General features: G+C 35.7%; 2 protein-coding genes across 5 annotated transcripts in view; one reads left to right on the forward strand and one right to left on the reverse strand.

The window, feature by feature from the left end:
- FMRFaR (FMRFamide Receptor) overlaps nucleotides 1–19,691 on the reverse strand; it is a 191,088-nt gene that overhangs the window by 68,053 nt on the left and 103,344 nt on the right. The window lies entirely within an intron of this gene.
- On the forward strand, nucleotides 10,337–10,893 carry Pdf (Pigment-dispersing factor). Its single transcript, XM_073984274.1, has 2 exons — nucleotides 10,337–10,515; nucleotides 10,580–10,893. The coding sequence occupies exons 1-2, from the start codon at nucleotides 10,405–10,407 to the stop codon at nucleotides 10,757–10,759; spliced, it is 291 nt and encodes a 96-aa protein (XP_073840375.1). The 5' UTR covers nucleotides 10,337–10,404; the 3' UTR covers nucleotides 10,760–10,893.

Genomic DNA, 19,691 nt, shown 5'->3' on the forward strand with positions numbered 1-19,691 from the left:
AATAGATGAAAAATAACTTAAATCGGGAGGTACGGATATATGGGGGCTATATCAAAACATGGACCCAGAGACCCCATTTTCAATGCTAGATATTCTCTTGACATAAGTAAGATTTGAGCCAAATTTTGTCAGCCTACGTCAAGTGGTTCGGCAGTTAATGAGTTTTTACCCAACACTTGGGTAAATACTCGGGTATTGTTTAAAGTATTGTAACTTGTTTAAAGTATTGTAAAACTATCCATTTTGAATCGATTTCATAGCCTAAACCCAGAAATAGGGTCTAAGATGTTGTATTAGCGATTCAATATAGTAAATACCCAAATAAATACCCACAAATGGGTATTTACCCGGTATTTACCCAATTTACCGGGTATTTACCCTTTGGGTATTTACCCACTGTCCATCTCTATAGATGCCCTGTGAGGACACCGATCAGTCTACTGATATCCTTTTTACTCATCACTAGGAGGTCACTTGTTTTGTCCTGGTCTGGGTTTCCCCATAGGATTTTTGTAGTTTTTCCCTTTTCCTGGTTATTCCATAGGGATACATGAGCATTCTTTGCCCAAGCTTTTAGTTCTATACGCGCCGCCTTTAAAGGTTTGGCATTGTCTAGACTTACTGTAGGTAGCTCCCTGGCTTGTTTTGCTAAGGAGTTTGCTACTTCGTTTCCCGTAATCCCTATGTGTCCTGGTACCCATATAATGTTTACCGAGCCATAATGGGAATAGTCATTAATTGCATTTTTACACTCTAAGACAGTTTTCGATATTGTTGCCTTACTTGTTATAGCTCTAATTGCTGCTTTACTATCCGTAAGGATGTTAACTGTGAGTGGCCTTGTATTTGTTTTAAACCAGTTCAGACATTCTGTGATGGCTCGGATTTCGGCCTGGAGGATCGTGTTATGATCCGGCAGACGAAGGGAGATCCTCGTTTCCGTGTCTACGATATAAAGACCCAGTCCCGTTCTCCCCCCTAACACAGCCCCGTCCGTAAACCCGCAGCTTCCAGCGGGAATCTGTGCAAGGGTTCCATCGATCCACATATCTCTGTCCGGTATTAGAACTTCACACAGAGCTACTTCACTTGATTCTGGTATCCGGTCCGTTACTATTTGATTTATAGATTCACCCGTTGTGAACCGTAATATGCATTGGTGGTCTCTTTCGATCCACTCGCTCATCGCTTTCAGTCTTATAGCCGCGATGGCTGCTTCATACCTTACCTGTATTTCTATCGGGTGGACAAATAGAATTGTCTCTAAAGCCCTAGTTGGTGTAGTCCTCATCGCCCCGCTAATGCCTAGGCAACACATTCTTTGGACTTTTTGCAATGTCGTCTGCATAACAGACTGGTGCAAATCCTTCCTTGGTTAAGGACCTTAGTAGACTATTTATGGTAGTGACCCACAGAAGCGGCGATAAAATCCCCCCCTGTGGCGTTCCCTGCCCTACTTTGTCTCTTCTTGTTACGTCATGTAGCGCGCAGCTTATCCATCTGTTCCTTAGCATGTCGTGTATCCAGTTCCTCAGCGTTCTGTCTACACGAAATTCGTCTAAGGAGTGGATCAGCGTTTCCGTGCTGACGTTGTTGAAAGCACCTTCTATGTCCATGCAAACTGCGAGTGTGTACATCTTCATTTCGAAGGTCCTCTCTATGTGGTGTACTACCTCATGTAATGCGGTTTCCACTGATCTACCTTTCACGTATGCATGTTGTTTATATTTCAACATGTCGTTGGGGATTTTGCTCTTGATCATGGTATCGACTGTCCGTTCCATTGTCTTGAGTAAAAAAGATGTTAAACTTATCGGGCGATAAGATTTTGGTACTGCGTATCTTGCCTTACCTGGTTTGGGTATAAAAACCACCCGTGCCTCCTGCCAGGCTATGGGAGTATACGCAAATTTTAAGCAAGCGTTGAAAATATTGACCAGCTTGGACGAAATGTAGTCCACTTCCCTTTGAAGTAAGGCCGGGAAGATCTGGTCAGGTCCTGCTGCTTTGTTTGGTGAGAAGCTCATTATGGCTTGCTTAACCATAGAGCTGTCTATTTTTGGTACTTCATCTGATGTGTGGACATTTTCCGTCAAAAGCACTGTTTGGGCCGCAGTGCTTGAAGGAAAGTGTGTTCTCATCTGAAGGCCTAAGGTTTCCTCGCTTGTTTCCATCTTCCTTCCCATTTCATCAACCATTAGCTCGGCTTGTGTATGGGTTTTGGATAGAAACTTTTTAATTTTTGATACGTCGTTTACGCTATCTACCTGTTCGCAGAAAAGTTTCCAGGAGTTGCGTTTGGCGTTCCTTGTCAGTTTGTTGTATTCTTTTAGTTTTGATTTGTAGTTGTCCCAGAATACAGCTAATTTTTTTCGTTTTGCCCTATTGTAAAGTCTACGGACCTCTTTGCCTTTGTTACGAATTTCCCCTGTCATCCAGGGTTTTTCGTAGGCAGACTTCCTTTCTCGTAGGGGACAACTATCCTCGAAAGACTTTACCAGGGCTTCGGCTAATTTGTTGACTTTACTGTCAATGTCCTCTTTACATAGGCATTCCTCATCTTCTCCTTGCCCTAGTCTGTACCTTAATTTAATTCCGAACTTGGTCCAGTTTGTTTTGGATTTGTTACGGAATGTTATCGGGTTTGGCGGTGGCCTTGATATTTTGAACCTAATATACCTGTGGTCAGAGAAGGAGTGATCATCTGAGACCCTCCAGTCGTGTACCTCGTTTATTAGGTTTTCTGAACATATTGTTATATCTAGTACTTCCTCCCTAATTCTGTTAACAAAAGTAGGTTTATTTCCTACGTTAAGAGTTATTAGGTCGTTAGTATTCAAGTAATCTAGAAGGGATTGACCCCTTTTGTTAGTGTTAGTACTACCCCACGAAATGTGGTGTGAGTTAGCATCGCTACCTACTAGTACTTCGTTACCTGTTTGCTTGATTTTCCTCACCAGCTGCTGCAATTCCGACGTAGGTGGTAATGTCGGGGAGTCGAACGGTAGGTATATAGACGCTAGGTATATATTACCATTCCCTTGCTTCAATACCGTGGCGTCCGACGATGACAACTCTGGAGAGAAAAGAAAGCATAAATTTTTATGGACTATAATACAGGTCCTCGGGCGGGTACCTGTACTAGCGTAGAAAAGTTGATAATTTGATAATTTATATGGTTCAATCCATCAAGATACAAGCTCGCAATTTTTAAGATAGAGCTTTGTAATTTGGTATAGAAGTTTCTATTACTCCAAAAATGTTTGGCATTGCAAATGGGCTATATCGGTCCACGTTTTTATATAGCCCCCATAGAACGATACCTCCCGATTTTCTGTATTTTGAAGGTTTCGCACCAAAATGCCTGAAATTTAGTATTTAGTCTTCGTTGTATACCCCAACAACTTTCCACCAGAAATTTGTCCATAAAACGGTACCTCCCGATTTTCGGTATTTTGAAGGTTGTGGCCTCAGTATTCAACCGAATTGAAATTTGGAATTCAGTCTACGTGGGAAGTTAAAAACTATCCACGTGAAATTTGTCGGTATAGGCCACGTTTTGATATAGTCCCCATAGAACGATTCCTCACGATATTATGTATTTTGAAGGTTGTGACCTCAATATCCCATAGAAGTGGCTGAAATTTGGCATTTAGTCTTCATTCGGGGTATAAAACTTTCTGCCAGAAATTTGTCGGCAAAGGTCCACGTTTTCATATAGCCCCCATAGGAGTGTCCCTCCGGATTATGAAGGTTGTGCGCTCAATACCCAGTCGAAATAGCTGAAATTTGGAGGTTAAAAACTTTCCCTCTGAAATTTACAGGTATAGGTCCACGTCTTTAAATAGCCGCCATAGAAGGGTACGTCCCGATTTTCTGTATTTTGAAGGTTCTAGCCAATATAACCCAGCAAAATGGCTGAAATTTGGCATTTAGTCTTTATTCGGGGTATACAACTTTCCACAAGAAATTTGTCGGTACAGGTCCACGTTTTCTTGTAGTCCCCATAGAACGATACATCCCGATTTTCTGTATTTTGAACGCTGTGACCTCAATATCCCACCGAAATGGTTCAGATTTGGTATTTAGTCTTCATTCGGGGTATACAACTTTCCACCAGAAATCAGTCGGTATAGGTCCACGACTTCATATAGCCCCCATAGAACAGTACCTCCCGATTTTCGGTATTTTGATGGTTTTGGCCTCAGTATGCAACCGAAATGGCGGACATTTGGCATTTAGTTCGGGGTATAAAACTTTCCGCGTTTTGATATAGGCTCCATAGAACGGTACCGCGAGATTTCAAAAAAAAATTAACTGTAACTAGCAGTAAAACGAGCCTGAAGCTGAAAATCCGTTGTTTGAAAATAAAACGTCAAAAATATTATTTTATATTTATTTTAATTTTTTATAATAAAGATTCTGGGGATAAAATATTGATGAGTTGAAATAGAGTTATTAAATAGGGTGTCCGATTAAAAAAACAAATTGAAGAAAAAAGTAAGAAAAAATACATAACTAAATATTTTAACAAATGTATTATTTCGCTACCAAGGCATGTCTGAATTTGGTATCCCCGCAAAGCACATTCGGCTTTGTAAAATGACTCTAACTGACATAAGATCTTCAGTTAAAATAGGAAAGAACCTCTCCGAAGAGTTTTTTTTTACCAGAAGAGGTTTCAGGCAAGGAGACACGCATCCTGCTAGAAAAGGTTATACGAGAGGCAAACGAAGTGGCACAATCTACACCAATAGCCACACGTTACTTGCTTATGCTGATGATATAGACATCATGGGACGATCAGTAAAAGAAGTAACCGATACCTTTATGAAGGTTGAAGGAGCATCTGCTAAAGTGGGTGTGGAGGTAAACGGCGGGAATATCAAGTTGATGGTGTCGACGAGCAATGCGTCCATTGAGATCGGACCAACTGTTGAAGTTGGTTCCTATAATTTTGAGGTAGTAAAAGACCTCGGCACTGCCGTAAACACAACAAACGACATCAATTGTGAAATAAAAAGAAGAATTGTATTGGCCAACGGATGCTACTTTGGCTTATGTAAGCAATTCAAAAACAAAGCCACAACTCGTCAAACAAAAATAACGCTTTACAAAACACTGATACTACCTGTGCTGATGTATGGTTCCGAAGCCTGGGTACTTGCGCAAGCAGATAAGGCAGTGCTTGGCGTGTTTGAGAAAAAATTTTTCGAAAGATCTACGAACCAATCTGCGTTGACGGTGAATACCGACGTCGTATGAACCACGAACTGTATCTGCTATACAACGACATCAATATAGTTAAACGTATCGAGATGCAGCGATTGCGTTGGCTAGGCCATATAATAAGAATGAGCGATGATAAACCCGCTAAAAAGGCGTATAAATTCGAGCCACACGGCGGTGCACGCAGAATTGGCAGACCAAAGAGTAGATGGCGCCAACAAGTGGAGAAGAGATGACAAGGCGCGGTATTCCAGAAAGGGAATCACTAAACTGAGAGAATTGGAGATCTTTTCTTAGTTCGGTCTATGGAACAAATGTTCTGTAATGGGCCAACTAAGTAAGTAAGTACTAGTTTCAATACTATAAATATATGAAAAATTAAAATTATAAATATATAAAAAAATATTTTTTCAGTAATTAGCTCGAAAAAAACATTCAAAGAAGGGTTAAAAATAAATGTAATGTACTCATTACCGTTGAATCCTTGATCAGTTTAGGTAGTTTGTGTCGATGCTACACTATTTTAGTGATGCGTTTTAGTATTTAATTTTTTAGTTTTGCATTAAATATTAGCTTTGAATAGAAGAGTTGGCAGAATTTAAGTAACGAAATTTTTTGCGGAAAGCTCTGTCGAACACTTGCAATTGAGTAAAAAGGTGTGTTTATTAAAGAAGACATGATATAGTAACTTTGGCAGAACACATCTTTGGTAAAACACGACTACCCAATGTCGAATTTAGTGACAAATGTATACTGGGTATACAAATTTGTGATATTAACCTATACCATGGTTAATAAGAAAGGTAATGCAGAGCTCACAGCTGATTACAATTTTTTCCGTTGGTGACCGACTTGTGTCAAAACCATTTTGATATGTTTTGTTTTTAATGTTCAAATTATGATTTCATTTTCATAATCACATACTCTTATGCCAGACATTGAAAATAGCACATGAAAATATTTTGGCTTTTAGGAGAGGGCGGAGGTGAAGGAGCTCCCTTTCTCCCTTCTTACCCACAAGCTCAAAACATTTTCATGAAATTTTTCATAGTCTGGCACAAGAGATACATACAGAATTTTAGTTTTCATAAAACGAAAAAACTAATTTTTATGGTCGAACTTTTTGTACCCTCCAAAATAAAAGAGTCATATTAAAAATGGAATAATTAGTTTCCTTTCACAAATTTAGGTGGACAATTTTTTTGACCATGAATAACCCAAATGCCTAAATTATCTAATCTAATCTAAGAAATGTGTTCAGCCGGGTCTATATCATAGTGTCGACCTATCTTTAAAATTTTTGGTGGAAATGTTTAATAACTGCAGGGACCCGCAAAAGTAAATTTACGAAAATCCGGAGGTACCGTTATAAAGAAGCTATACCAAAACATTTACCTATGTTAAAGACTATTAGTGAAGAAGTTTCGTGACCATTGAGAACCTCAAATGACAAATTACAGCTTTTTCGGTTAAAAAATTTAGCTAAAATTCATAAAATACCGAAAATCTGGAGGTACGGTTATATTGGTGCTATACCAAAACATGGACATACATTAACGACATTTGCTGGAGAAGTTTCGTGGCCACTGATATTACATATAGTTCGGTTAAAAATTGTAGCTAACATCCTAAAAATACCTAAAATAGGGAGGTACCGTTATATGGGGGGTATACCAAAACATGGACCTATGTTGACGGGCTTAGGTGGAGAAGTTGCCACTGAGAACCTCAAATGTCAAATAACAGCTAGTTCGGTAAAAAATTGTAGCTAAAATCCTTAAAATACCGAAAATAGTTATGTCTGGGCTATGGACATGGACCTATTTGACGAGTTTTGGTGGAGAGTTTTGTGACCAGAACCAGACGGCATTGAGACTGTAATGTATGCAGATGATTGTACGATCTTAGCGTTGGGTCCTATCGATTGCATATGTATGTGATAGGTTAAATGTCCACATAGATGGCATAGTGCAGTACTTTCATCTGAAAATATCCGCCACTAAATCCACCGTCACTCTGTTCAGCACATAGACGGCTGAAATGGGTCTCCCCGGGAACATATTGGTCAATGATTCCGACCATTAACTACCCCAAGATATTGGGTTAAAATTTCCATAGCATGTTTAAGTCGTCCGTGCATGCCACAGATCATAACACCATTGGACCATCTTCATAAGATGACGAAGATTTTACCCTTGCATCAGCACAAACAATGTTGTCGATGCCGTACATGATTGAGCATCATTGCCACAAACTGACAATTGCCGCAAGGAAAATTGCCTAATGTAGATATGGACTAAGGAAGGTACAACAGGCTCGAAAGAAAACATAGAAAGTCAACACTACACGTATGCCCGCTTCCTTTCAAAATTGTCTATGGTGACAAACTTCATAATATTAACCATTCATAAGGAAAAATGTTGTTAATTTTTGAAAATATAATTTTGTTAGTTCAAATTCGAAATTCTATTTATTATTTCCACTTGAAATTCGTATCAACAAATAAATAAAATTTTTAAACCAAAGTAGTTGTGAAAAATAAAAGATTTACTATAAACCACCTAACTGAGGAACTTGTAGACATACACTTGTGCACCTATTATGTGAATACATACGTATTACATGTTATTAACCCTTCATAAGGATTAATGTTGTTAATTACACAAAATATAATTTTCTTACATCAAATTCGAAATATTTAATTTGAAATTCTATTTCTGAAAATATTTTGGCTTTTAGGAGAGGGCGGAGGTGAAGGAGCTCCCTTTCTCCCTTCTTACCCACAAGCTCAAAACATTTTCATGACATTTTTCATAGTCTGGCACAAGAGATACATACAGAATTTTAGTTTTCATAAAACGAAAAAACTAATTTTTATGGTCGAACTTTTTGTACCCTCCAAAATAAAAGAGTCATATTAAAAATGGAATAATTAGTTTCCTTTCACAAATTTAGGTGGAAAATTTTTTTGACCATGAATAACCCAAATGCCTAAATTATCTAATCTAATCTAAAAAATGTGTTCAGCCGGGTATATTCAAAGTGTCGACCTTTCTTTAAAATTTTTGGTGGAAAAGTTTAATAACTGCAGGGACCCGCAAAAGTAAATTTACGAAAATCCGGAGGTACCGTTATATAGAAGCTATACCAAAACATTTACCTATGTTAAAGACTATTAGTGAAGAAGTTTCGTGACCATTGAGAACCTCAAATGACAAATTACAGCTGTTTCGGTTAAAAATTTTAGCTAAAATTTATAAAATACCGAAAATGTGGAGATACCGTTATATTGGTGCTATACCAAAACATGGACCTACATTAACGACATTTGCTGGAGAAGTTTTGGGCCACTGATATTACATATAGTTCGGTTAAAAATTGTTGCTAACATCCTAAAAATACCTAAAATAGGGAGGTACCGTTATATGGGGGGTATACCAAAACATGGACCTATGTTGAAGGGCTTAGGTGGAGAAGTTGCCACTGAGAACCTCAAATTTCAAATAACAGCTAGTTCGGTAAAAAATTGTAGCTAAAATCCTTAAAATACCGAAAATAGTTATATGGGGGCTATGGACATGGACCTATTTGATGAGTTTTGGTGGAGAAGTTTTGTGACCAGAACCAGACGGCATTGAGACTGTAATGTATGCAGATGATTGTACGATCTTAGCGTTGGGTCCTATCGATTGCATATGTATGTGATAGGTTAAATGTCCACATAGGTGGCATAGTGCAGTACTTTCATCTGAAAATATCCGCCACTAAATCCACCGTCACTCTGTTCAGCACATAGACGGCTGAAATGGGTATCCCCGGGAACATATTGGTCAATGATTCCGACCATTAACTACCCCAAGATATTGGGTTTAAATTTCCATAGCATGTTTAAGTCGTCCGTGCATACCACAGATCATAACACCATTGGACCATCTTCATAAGAAGACGAAGATTTTACCCTTGCATCAGCACAAAAAATGTTGTCGATGCCGTACATGATTGAGCATCATTGCCACGATCTTTTGCCTCTCAACCCTATCTCTCACCGACAAACTGACAATTGCCGCAAGTAAAATTGCCTAATGTAGATATGGACTAAGGAAGGTACAACAGGCTCGAAAGAAAACATAGAAAGTCAACACTACACGTATGCCCGCTTCCTTTCAAAATTGTCTATGGTGACAAACTTCATAATATTAACCATTCATAAGGAAAAATGCTGTTAATTTTTGAAAATATAATTTTGTTAGTTCAAATTCGAAATATTTAATTTGAAATTCTATTATTTCCACTTGAAATTCGTATCAAAAAATAAACAAAAATTTTTAAACAAAATAGTGGTGAAAAATAAAAGATTTACTACAAACCACCTAACTGAGGAACTTGTAGACACACACTTGTGCACCTATTATGTGAATACATACGTATTACATGTTATTAACCCTTCATAAGGATTAATGTTGTTAATTACACAAAATGTAATTTTCTTACATCAAATTCGAAATATTTAATTTGAAATTCTATTTTTTCCATTTGAAACTCGTATTAAAAAATTAAATTAGTTTTTAGACAAAATAGTTAGTGGTAACAAATAAAAGACTTACTTCGAACCACCTAATTGAAGAACTTGTAGACATACACTTGTGCACCTATTATGTGAATACATACGTACATACATATATTTACCTATTTAGGAAATAAATACATATTTATATACTCGTACATATGTATATGTTATAAACAAGCAAAATACGTGTGTATTTTATCATATTAGTGTCTGTCTCTGTTTCATTGCGTGTACACTTTGAGTGAGTATGTAAATATGCATGTTTGTTTTTGTCCGTTTTCCCTTCGCGTTACGCAACGCAAACTTGAACATCTATTTACACAACTCGTTGAAAAAAGAACTGAGCAAGCAGTCAACACACACAAAGTGAATGCGTAACAACTATCAAATCAATAACGGCCGGAGCCGAATGTTGACACAGATTTTATTGCCTGAGAATGACGAATTTCGCTTGCCATTGACACCATCCTGTGGAGCTTAACGTTACACCACAGAGAAGAATAATCGCATACAATTGATATAAATTGGATAGATTCCAACTCCATCCCAACAGTTACCTGATTTATTTCGATCAGTGAACACACCGCTCAAATCTTCTTTCACTTATAATGGCACGCATTTGTTATTTTTCATTGGCCTTGTTGTGGATGTGCTTGTTGCTGTGTAATGCAGCCATAGCTTTACCAGCACCGGACGAAGAACAATATTTTGATAAGCAGGTAAAAAAATACATTAACACAAACGCTATCAATTACATTTTTTAAACTTAAACTTTCCCTATAGCTAAACAGAGAATTGATAAATCGATGGCTCTCCTCCATCCATAATGCCCAAAATTTAAATAATCCATGCCATTTTTATGGCGGAGACGGAACATGGACGGCTCCAATGCCCAAGAGAAATTCGGAACTGATCAACTCCTTATTAAGTTTGCCCAAGAGCATGAATGATGCCGGTAAATAAAGACATAAAACTTTGATATACGGAGAAAAGAAGAAGACTACAAAATGTTCTCGCTATAAATATTTATTAAAAATATTGTATTATTATCGATGTGTGTACATAGATCAATGAAATAAAAACACTTAGATATTCTGTTTTCTTTGATGTGTTTTCTTAGTATTTCAAGGTATATAAATACATATGGAGATTTCTGAGTGAATTCGGGCACTTTTTCAAAAAGTGGTTTTTGATTTCCGTTATTTTTTGCATTGGAATATATTAATGACACGGATCTTTTGGTATGTGAAATATCAAAACATTATTTTCAATCTGATTCTTTTTATTTCGTGTGGAATAAATTTTGAACTTACTTAAGTGACTATATTAGAAGTTTTGTTCTAGAAACCGAATTTAGGATAGACTTTCAAACGCCTTGGTTTTCTGTGCTACTCCAACTGACATAAACTTCGAGAAGCCCTTCTTCTCATTAGTTTTCAGCATTCACCGTATGTTGGAGTATTAAGTTAATTTAAGTTAATTATTATTATTTATTTATTTTTTGTTAGGTTGTACATTGTGGAAACATAAGCGAAAAATTGTGGAAATCGTGTACTTATTAACGAATTGTTAGTAAACATTACTGACTCTTTTCAACGTTCGGTACAACCATCGTTTTTGAAGTTAATCAATCCTACGCACCAATCGATTGAACCGAAGAGATACTGTAGTTCGTTTACTACCAAATTATATTTTTTTAAACTTTGTAGTTTTTGTATATTTTGCGAACAAGGTAAGCTCATAAATTTTAATAATTGTTTTAGCAACTTCTTTATGAATATTTTTATGATAATTTTGAAAATAACTAATTTTCAAAATTGAAAATGTTCATGATGCGGAATTTTGCGGACCATTTTAAAAATAAGGTTCGAACTTCAAAGAGAATCCGGATTGGGAGTCATGCGTTAATTTTTAACAACATCAAATCCAGGTCAGATAATAGATCGCTACAAGAAGTGGTATCATTTGGTCCGAAAACAAAAAAATTAATGTACATAAGGGTGATAACATTTCGAATTTTTGAACCTTTGGAAAAACGTTGACGATTTTTTATGATTCCACAACTGAAGAAAATTAGTTGAAAAACAAAATGATATGTAATTTTTATGTTCGTGGTGGAAAACTAATAAACTCTCCTAATTTATTCTGTAGTGCGATTCTCTAACACATTTTTTTGACTTACCGACAAATGTCGGTAAAATTAAAATGATTATAATTTCGGTAATTAACGATTTTTCGGTAAGTTAACGACGAGTAAAAAGTAGTCGTAAAGTTCTACCGATAGCAAAAGTGGTGTCAACTTTTATTTGAACTTTTCATTCATAATTTTGCGTTTTAATTTTACCGATTTTTGTCGGTAACTCAAAAAATGAGTTAGAGAATCGCACTACTGAATTGCTCTTCGGCTTCTTTTATGATAGCTACTCCGTTTACATTTAATTTGTTGGGAGGAATTTTTTACAGAAACCACATTTATAAGCAGTCATTATTAAAAACCTTACTTAAAGTTAAAGCCCTATGGAGCAAAACATACATATGTATATCTGATCAACCAATTTGTGCAAAATTAACAAACCTTCTTGAAGACTGCAAACGGTGCAAACAAAAACAAAATTTTGATTCATTTAAGAAACTGTTTGACTTCACCCAGATAAAAGAGGAATGGATGTGCAAAGAGGAAAAGAACTTCTACAAACTTCAGATTGTGAGCAAAGGTCCAATTGGTTATTCCAACGGTAAACATGCTGGTGCTAATACCATCCAACAAAGCGAAAGCGGGCAATGTAAGCGACTGTGTCCACGCTTACCAGCTCAGCGATACCTGATTGTTCCGAAAGTAACGCGAACTCATCCAACAGCATTGGGAGGATGACACTGCAGCATCAACGAGAAAAAGAAAGCATAACTAAGCTCAAAACTGTCGTCCCAGGAGTCCGAAAGTGCGAATGAGTACTTGGAAATCACGAAGTAGAGCATGCCCATTGGAAGATGCACCAATTGTAAAACTGGGATTAGGGAAACAGGCGTACGCAGAGACGACATGAAGTTTCTCTTCCGTCACTTCACTGAGTGCAGTGAGATCCCTTTTGCAAAGATTAACTTTGAGAACCTTCATGCCATTCTAGTTTTTCTTGCGTTTATTCTGATGCCTGAAACATGGGACAGGGTGCGTTGGTTCAGTAGTCAATTGTTCGGCACTGAAGATTTTGAAGAACTGTCTATAGCTCTGAGTGATTACCTCAAATGCTTGAAGGCCCACTGGAAAAAATATGAATCTCCAACCAGCATTGCCCGAAACAATCGGTGCTATAAGCGTACCATCAAAAGTTATGCAATACTTATACAACACATGCTAATCAAAAACGTGCACCAATGTCCACAATTCATCATCGCCAAATAACATGCAATTTAGGAAAATGCCTGAAATCAGGTAGTGCCGTTATTCCAAAACGTAAACCTAAGTCCCCAATTTTTGGTGTAGAAGATTTTTACCACTAGGAAACCTAAACGCCAAATTATAGCTAATTCGGCCACAAAAATGTAGCCGAAATATATAAAGAGTGCTATTCCATAATTTTGACATACACACGGAACGATCTAGTTCGCTACGTAGTTCCAATCGTTCACATCGTTTGTTGGTATGACGTTACTCATACATTTTGCAACTAGGAACTAGATTGCCCAATTCTAATGTCCACAATTTTAGGTGGAGAAGTTTTTTTAGATTACTTTGAACCCAAATAAGAAATAACATACAATTTCGGAGAAAAATACCGATCAAAACTCAAAAATACCTGAAATGGACGGCAGCGTTATATGGGATCTATTCCAAAACGTGGACCCAAGTCCTCAATTTTTGGTGTGGAAGATTTTTACAACTTGGAACCCTTAATGCTGCTGGTCGTTAAATTTAACTAAAACTTGAAACTTCCTGCAATCGGTCGGTATTGTGATATGCGAGCTATTCCAAAACGTTGACCTATTTGAACCCTAAGTGCAAATTACATCTAAGATGGGCCGAAAATGTCGATAAAAACTTCAAACACATGAAATCGGGGATATCATTGCATGGGTGCTATTCCAACTCGTGGAGACTTTGTTTGACCACTTTGATTTCAAATCCAATTTGGTCAGAAAATACCTGAAATCGGGGGCACCTTTTTATGGTGGTCGCATCAAAACGTCACCACAATTTTTGACCGTATAGCTCATTTTCGAACTTCACCTGCCTGCATTTTCAGTAACCCTCATTCAAAAATTCAGAATTCTAGCTCTTCCCGTTTGCCTAATACAATAGGTACCATATTTAGTGCCTTTTAGTACTTTTCGTATCCTTCTAGTTCAAAAATCCCGGCCTATCTCACCCCTGCACACCTACAACAACCCACACTCAACGTATACGTATACGTTTGTAGTAGAAAACGTTCTAAAAATATAACACATGACGTCGCGACGTCTACTAAACTAAATAAACAATTTTTGATAATAAAAATTCTCCCTAACCAAAGCGAAATTCCAAGATTTCCACCAAATAAGCTATTCTATGTTGTTGCCAATCTCTTTGAAGATCTTGGAGTGGTGCCAAATATACAATTAAACAATCAACGCCTACCTAATTACCACCTAATAAATATTATTAATTATTATGTGTGAGGCTGAATGATTATTTTTGTACTTTGTAGTTAGTTACATGTACATAAATATAATTAAAAAAATTCATTGCGTATTGTGGCTGGACTGACTATTGTTTTATAAATATGAAAATGAATTATATTTTTACAAATGTTTTCATTTGGTGTTAATAATGTCTTGATAATTTGCATGTACATATGTACATAGTCCAGGAATATATATGGCACTTTTCTCTGCGGCAATTGTCAGTTTGTTTGTGAGAGAGGTTAGGTTATAAGGGAACCCTTAACCTTTTTACGCCTCTTACACAGAGAAACGGACTGCAAATAAAATTGTCTAAAGTAAATCTGAACAAACGTACATATTATGTAAATATAATTTATCAATTATTTGTTTGTGTGTTGTATATGGGGATTTCTGAGTAAAATCGGACACTCTTTCAAAATGAGGGGTTTGATTTCCTTTATTTTTTGCTGTGGTGATGCTGCTCATCAGCAAAACATTCATGGGCGTAGCCAGGGTTAAGTAGGTAGGGGCAGCTGCCCCCCTAGATCCTACAAAACAGTTCATTTGTATGTAAAAAATTATAAATATTACGAAAAAAACAAGAATTTTTTATAATTTTCGACGTTTGAAGAAAAAATTAAATATGCGATAAAGGTTTAATCATAAATGTTAGATTCATATAAAGTCAGGGATTTGTTAGGAATGTAGTATGAGTATTTTCTCCATCAAAAACCAAGGGTTTGGCATATGAGAATACAACTATATTACCCTCCAAAGTTTTTGGGACTTTAAAAAACGACCAGATTACATGAAAACTATACGTTTTAAAGAAAAAAGTTATTTGTTAAAAAATGTTTAAAAAGTCTCCAAGTCATTCATATACAATTTTAAGTTTTCTCGTAAAAATTCTCAGCGTTAAGTGGGATATTTAAGTGGGTTAAATATCCAAGTCCACTGTGTACATTTTTTTCTGTTATTTGTTAAATAGCTGATAAAGCAACAAAACATACAAAACATATTTTTTTCAAATTGCACCAATATTAAAGAAGTTATGTCTATTTCTTTGCATATAGTTTTTACGGAATTCTTCTTTTTCAAGGCGCGATATCTTTGGGACTGTTAGTCCAAAAAATCTGAAAATATACTAAAAGGTTTTGCTGATGGAAAGCTTCACCACAACAAAAAATAGAGGAAATCAAAAACCTCATTTTAAAAAGTGTCAGATTTCGCTCAGAAATCCCTATATATAATTTAATATAATATGTTTTATTCTGCAATAAATAAAAGTGCTTCTGAAGATATTTTATCTACGCAAGCATTTAATATAATAATGGAGTATCGGCATTAAAGAGGCCAATGGGAGGTGTAGAAAAGCAAAAAAAAAAAAATTAAATATTTTCAAATTAAAAACAAAACATTAATTGAATAAATCTAATACATACGATCATACTTATAAAAGTGTATTTTTATTAGTGTAACATTAAGTTATTGTCTTAAAATGTTTCAATATTTACGAGAATCCATGTTCATTCCAAACATTCACCTGAAAGATAAAAAATAACATATTAACATTTGTCGGTAATTAATTAAAAATAATATTTGTAGGCTTAAAAACGGCTGAAATGTAAGGAAATGAAAGATGATGTCTCGCGTGTGAAAAGGCTGTATGATCCGTCATAGAACGGACAACATTTCTTGTGCTCCTTTTTCAAAAAAAAAAGCTTTTATCCTCCACACAAATAAACAAATGGAATAAAAATTCGAATACAAAATTCAGGAAGTTGCACGAGAATTAAAAATTAAGAAAATAAGAACGGCGTTAAGTCCGACCGGGCCGAACCTTTTATACCCTCCACCACGAGCTGTATTGAATTAAAATGGAAAAATTAGTTTCCCATCGATTATGAAGAAAACTGAAGAATATCACTTTCTTGTAAACAAGAATTAATTCAAAATAGACATCAACGTTTTTACCCATTTAAAATCCGAAATAGCATGTTGCGTTACCTCCCGGTTCTTCACATTGGGTATATACCACTATATGAACTTATATTATAGGGTAGGGAGGTTTTCTACCCATTTAGAATCCAAAATACCAAAAACTTCATATCGGGCGGTATCGTTTGATTTCCAATCGGAGAACACGCTGTACGAAATTACAGTAATATCGGTGGGAAGGAACCGTTATACGTATGTGGACGTACACATGCCTACATTTTTGCGAATAACTTTTTTAACCACTAACAACCCCAAATATCAAATTATAGGTAGGGATATATAGCTAAGTTAACAAAGTAGCTAAAATCGTGAGGTATCGTGACATGGGCGTTATACCAAAATGTGCACATACGGTGCACTGTGGTTTAGAATCGTTTTTTCCTGGTCAAAACTTTGTATCTTTTGAACGGATGGAGATATTTTCATATTTTTTTTTGTTCGACAGCTAACAAAATCAGTTTTCAGATGTATTAAAGACATTTAAATTCAGTCGTTTGACTTCCAATCTGAGAACACGCTGTACGAAATTACAGTATCATCGGTGGGAAAGAACCGTTATACGTACATATGTGGACGTACATATGCCTACATTTTTTCGAATAAGTTCTTTAACCACTAACACCCCCAAATGTCAAATTATAGGTATTTTGGTCGGAATATATAGCTAAGTTAACAAAGTAGCTAAAATCGTGAGGTATCGTGACATGGGCGTTATACCAAAATGTGCACATACGGCGCACAGTGGTTTAGAATCGTTTTTTCCTGGTCAAAACTCTGTAACTTTTGAACGGATGGAGATATTTTCATAATTTTTTTGTTCGACAGATAACATAATCAGTTTTCAGATGTATTAAAGACATTTAAATTCAGTCGTTTGATTTCCAATCTGAAAACACGCTGTACGAAATTACAGAATCATCGGTGGGAAGGAACCGTTATACGTATGTTGTTGTTGTTGTAGCAGCATTTAATGCTGGGTTGGCAGCCGCTGGCCGAAACACTTTTGGTTTCGGGTCAATCCGGTACGTAAGAACCCGCTGCCGTGGGTACGTATGTGGACGTACATATGCCTACATTTTTGCGAATAAGTTGTTTAACCACAAACACCCCCAAATGTCAAATTATAGGTATTTTGGTCGGAATATATAGCTAAGTTAACAAAGTAGCTAAAATCGTGAAATATCGTGACATGGGGGTTATACCAAAATGTGGACATACGGTGCACAGTGGTTCAGAATCGTTTTTCTTGGTCAAAACTCTGTAGTTTTTGAACGGATGGAGATATTTTCTTTTTTGTTCGACAGATAACATAATCAGTTTCCCGATGCATTAAAGACATTCGAATTCAGTCTAGTAGTTGCAGAGGAATTCAAGGTCAAAGTTAAATATACATATGAGTTTTTTTTTCATATTTTGCATCAAAATATGAGTGTTTTTGAGTTTTTCTAACTATTTAAAAAGGTCAAACACCAATAAAAAAAACTATAGAAAACAAAAATTGTAGAAAATTGTGTCAAACAATTTTTTCGACAATATTAATTTTTTTCCAAAATTAAAGAAGTGTTCCTTGAGTTTTCATATAAATCTTATAAATCATATAAAAAAATTTAAATTTTTTTGTGAAAAAAATGTAATTATATGGAAAAATTTAATTTCAAATTTTTTTTATTTAAATAAATATAGTTTACAGTAAATACTTAACTATTACTACGACTAGTCACCTGGACTAACTAGTAGTTTATTTTAAGCAGTTTATTTCATAAATGTAAGCATACTTCACTAAGGTGTTTTATGAAGCATAGCCGGAAAATCGATCGATTAAATCATGTGGTTTAAACCTGCTTAGAGTTCTGTGCATATTTTCAGAATTGAGAATAGGTAGAATTAAGTCGTTCGGATGGGCTTCTAGTTTTCTCTGGTGCTTTTCAGCCTGGCGTGCAATTTCATCAGTAACAGATGGGATTTGTAGGTCTCGCTGAAGATCGCTGTTTCTTATATACCACGGCGCATTAACAATATTTCGAAGAACTTTATTTTGGAATACTTGGATTTTATTGATTATATTACTTCTGGCGCATCCCCAAAGTTGGATTCCATAAACCCAAACTGGTTTTAGAATCTGGTTATATATAACTATTTTATTCTCCACTGATGTTTTAGAATTTTTTCCTATCAGCCAACGTAATCTCGAATATTTCATTTCAAGTTCTTTTTCTTTATTTTAACGTGCTTCTTCCATTTTAGTTTAGTATCTAGGGTCATACCAAGGTATTTTGCAGTATTTCCTATCGGCACTTCTATATTGTCAATATAGATAGGATTTCTTACAATGTTTTTGTTTGTGAAGTAGACAACGCATGATTTTTGACTATTCAATGATATTTTCCATTTTTTTGTCCATGATAATATTTGATTTAATGAGGATTGCAGTTTTTGTGAAGAAACCTCTACTGTTTTTTCAGTAGAAAGTATAAATGTGTCGTCTGCAAAAGTACCGAAAACACATTCATTGCAAGTTGGCAGTTCCATAGTAAACAATAAATACAGTAACGGACCCAGTATACTGCCCTGTGGAACTCCAGACTTTATAGGCATAAGTTCTGAGTAAGATTATTTTTCTTTTTCTTTTCAAAAAACTTAAAAATTGTTAAACGGACGGGACGGGTACAAAAGTATATATGGGCTGAAAGAGGGCACTCTAGGGCATCTCGGAATGGCGTACTAAGCTGTTCCCTAAAACTTCTAGTCCACTAAATTTGGAATTTCACTAACATTTAGTACCTGTGGAATCGAATCCCTTATAGAAAGTAACAATCAGTGACGACAATAAATTGGCGTCTTGGCCAGGAAAATCGATTCCTGAACCACATTTTTGTTAAAAACAACATGTGGACCGATGTGTGTCTACAATTTTTTCTAAAGCTTCAAAATGCCAAAAATGGCGGCTACATAAAAACGTGCATTTATAATGTAATTGCAAAACGATTTTCAAAATCGAAAAATGAAGAAGGTTTTAAGATGTTTAAGATAAATTCCTAAATAAAACAACAAAACAAATGTTACAAAATATATAAAGGAAAGTTGTATTGACAAATTTTAAAAATATTAAGAAAGAATAGTAATTTCTTAAAAGTTTTGTAATTAATTGTAGTTTAAACAAAAAATTCAAGAAAATTCAAATAAATACAAAAAAACAAGATTTTTCTATTTAGACCAGGTCTATGCACACAAATACATTCAAATTTTGAGATTGTGTTTG

This window comes from Musca autumnalis, unplaced genomic scaffold, assembly GCF_047663935.1.
Source record: "Musca autumnalis isolate F117 unplaced genomic scaffold, ASM4766393v1 scaffold_4, whole genome shotgun sequence".
Classification (NCBI taxonomy): Eukaryota; Metazoa; Arthropoda; class Insecta; order Diptera; family Muscidae; genus Musca; species Musca autumnalis.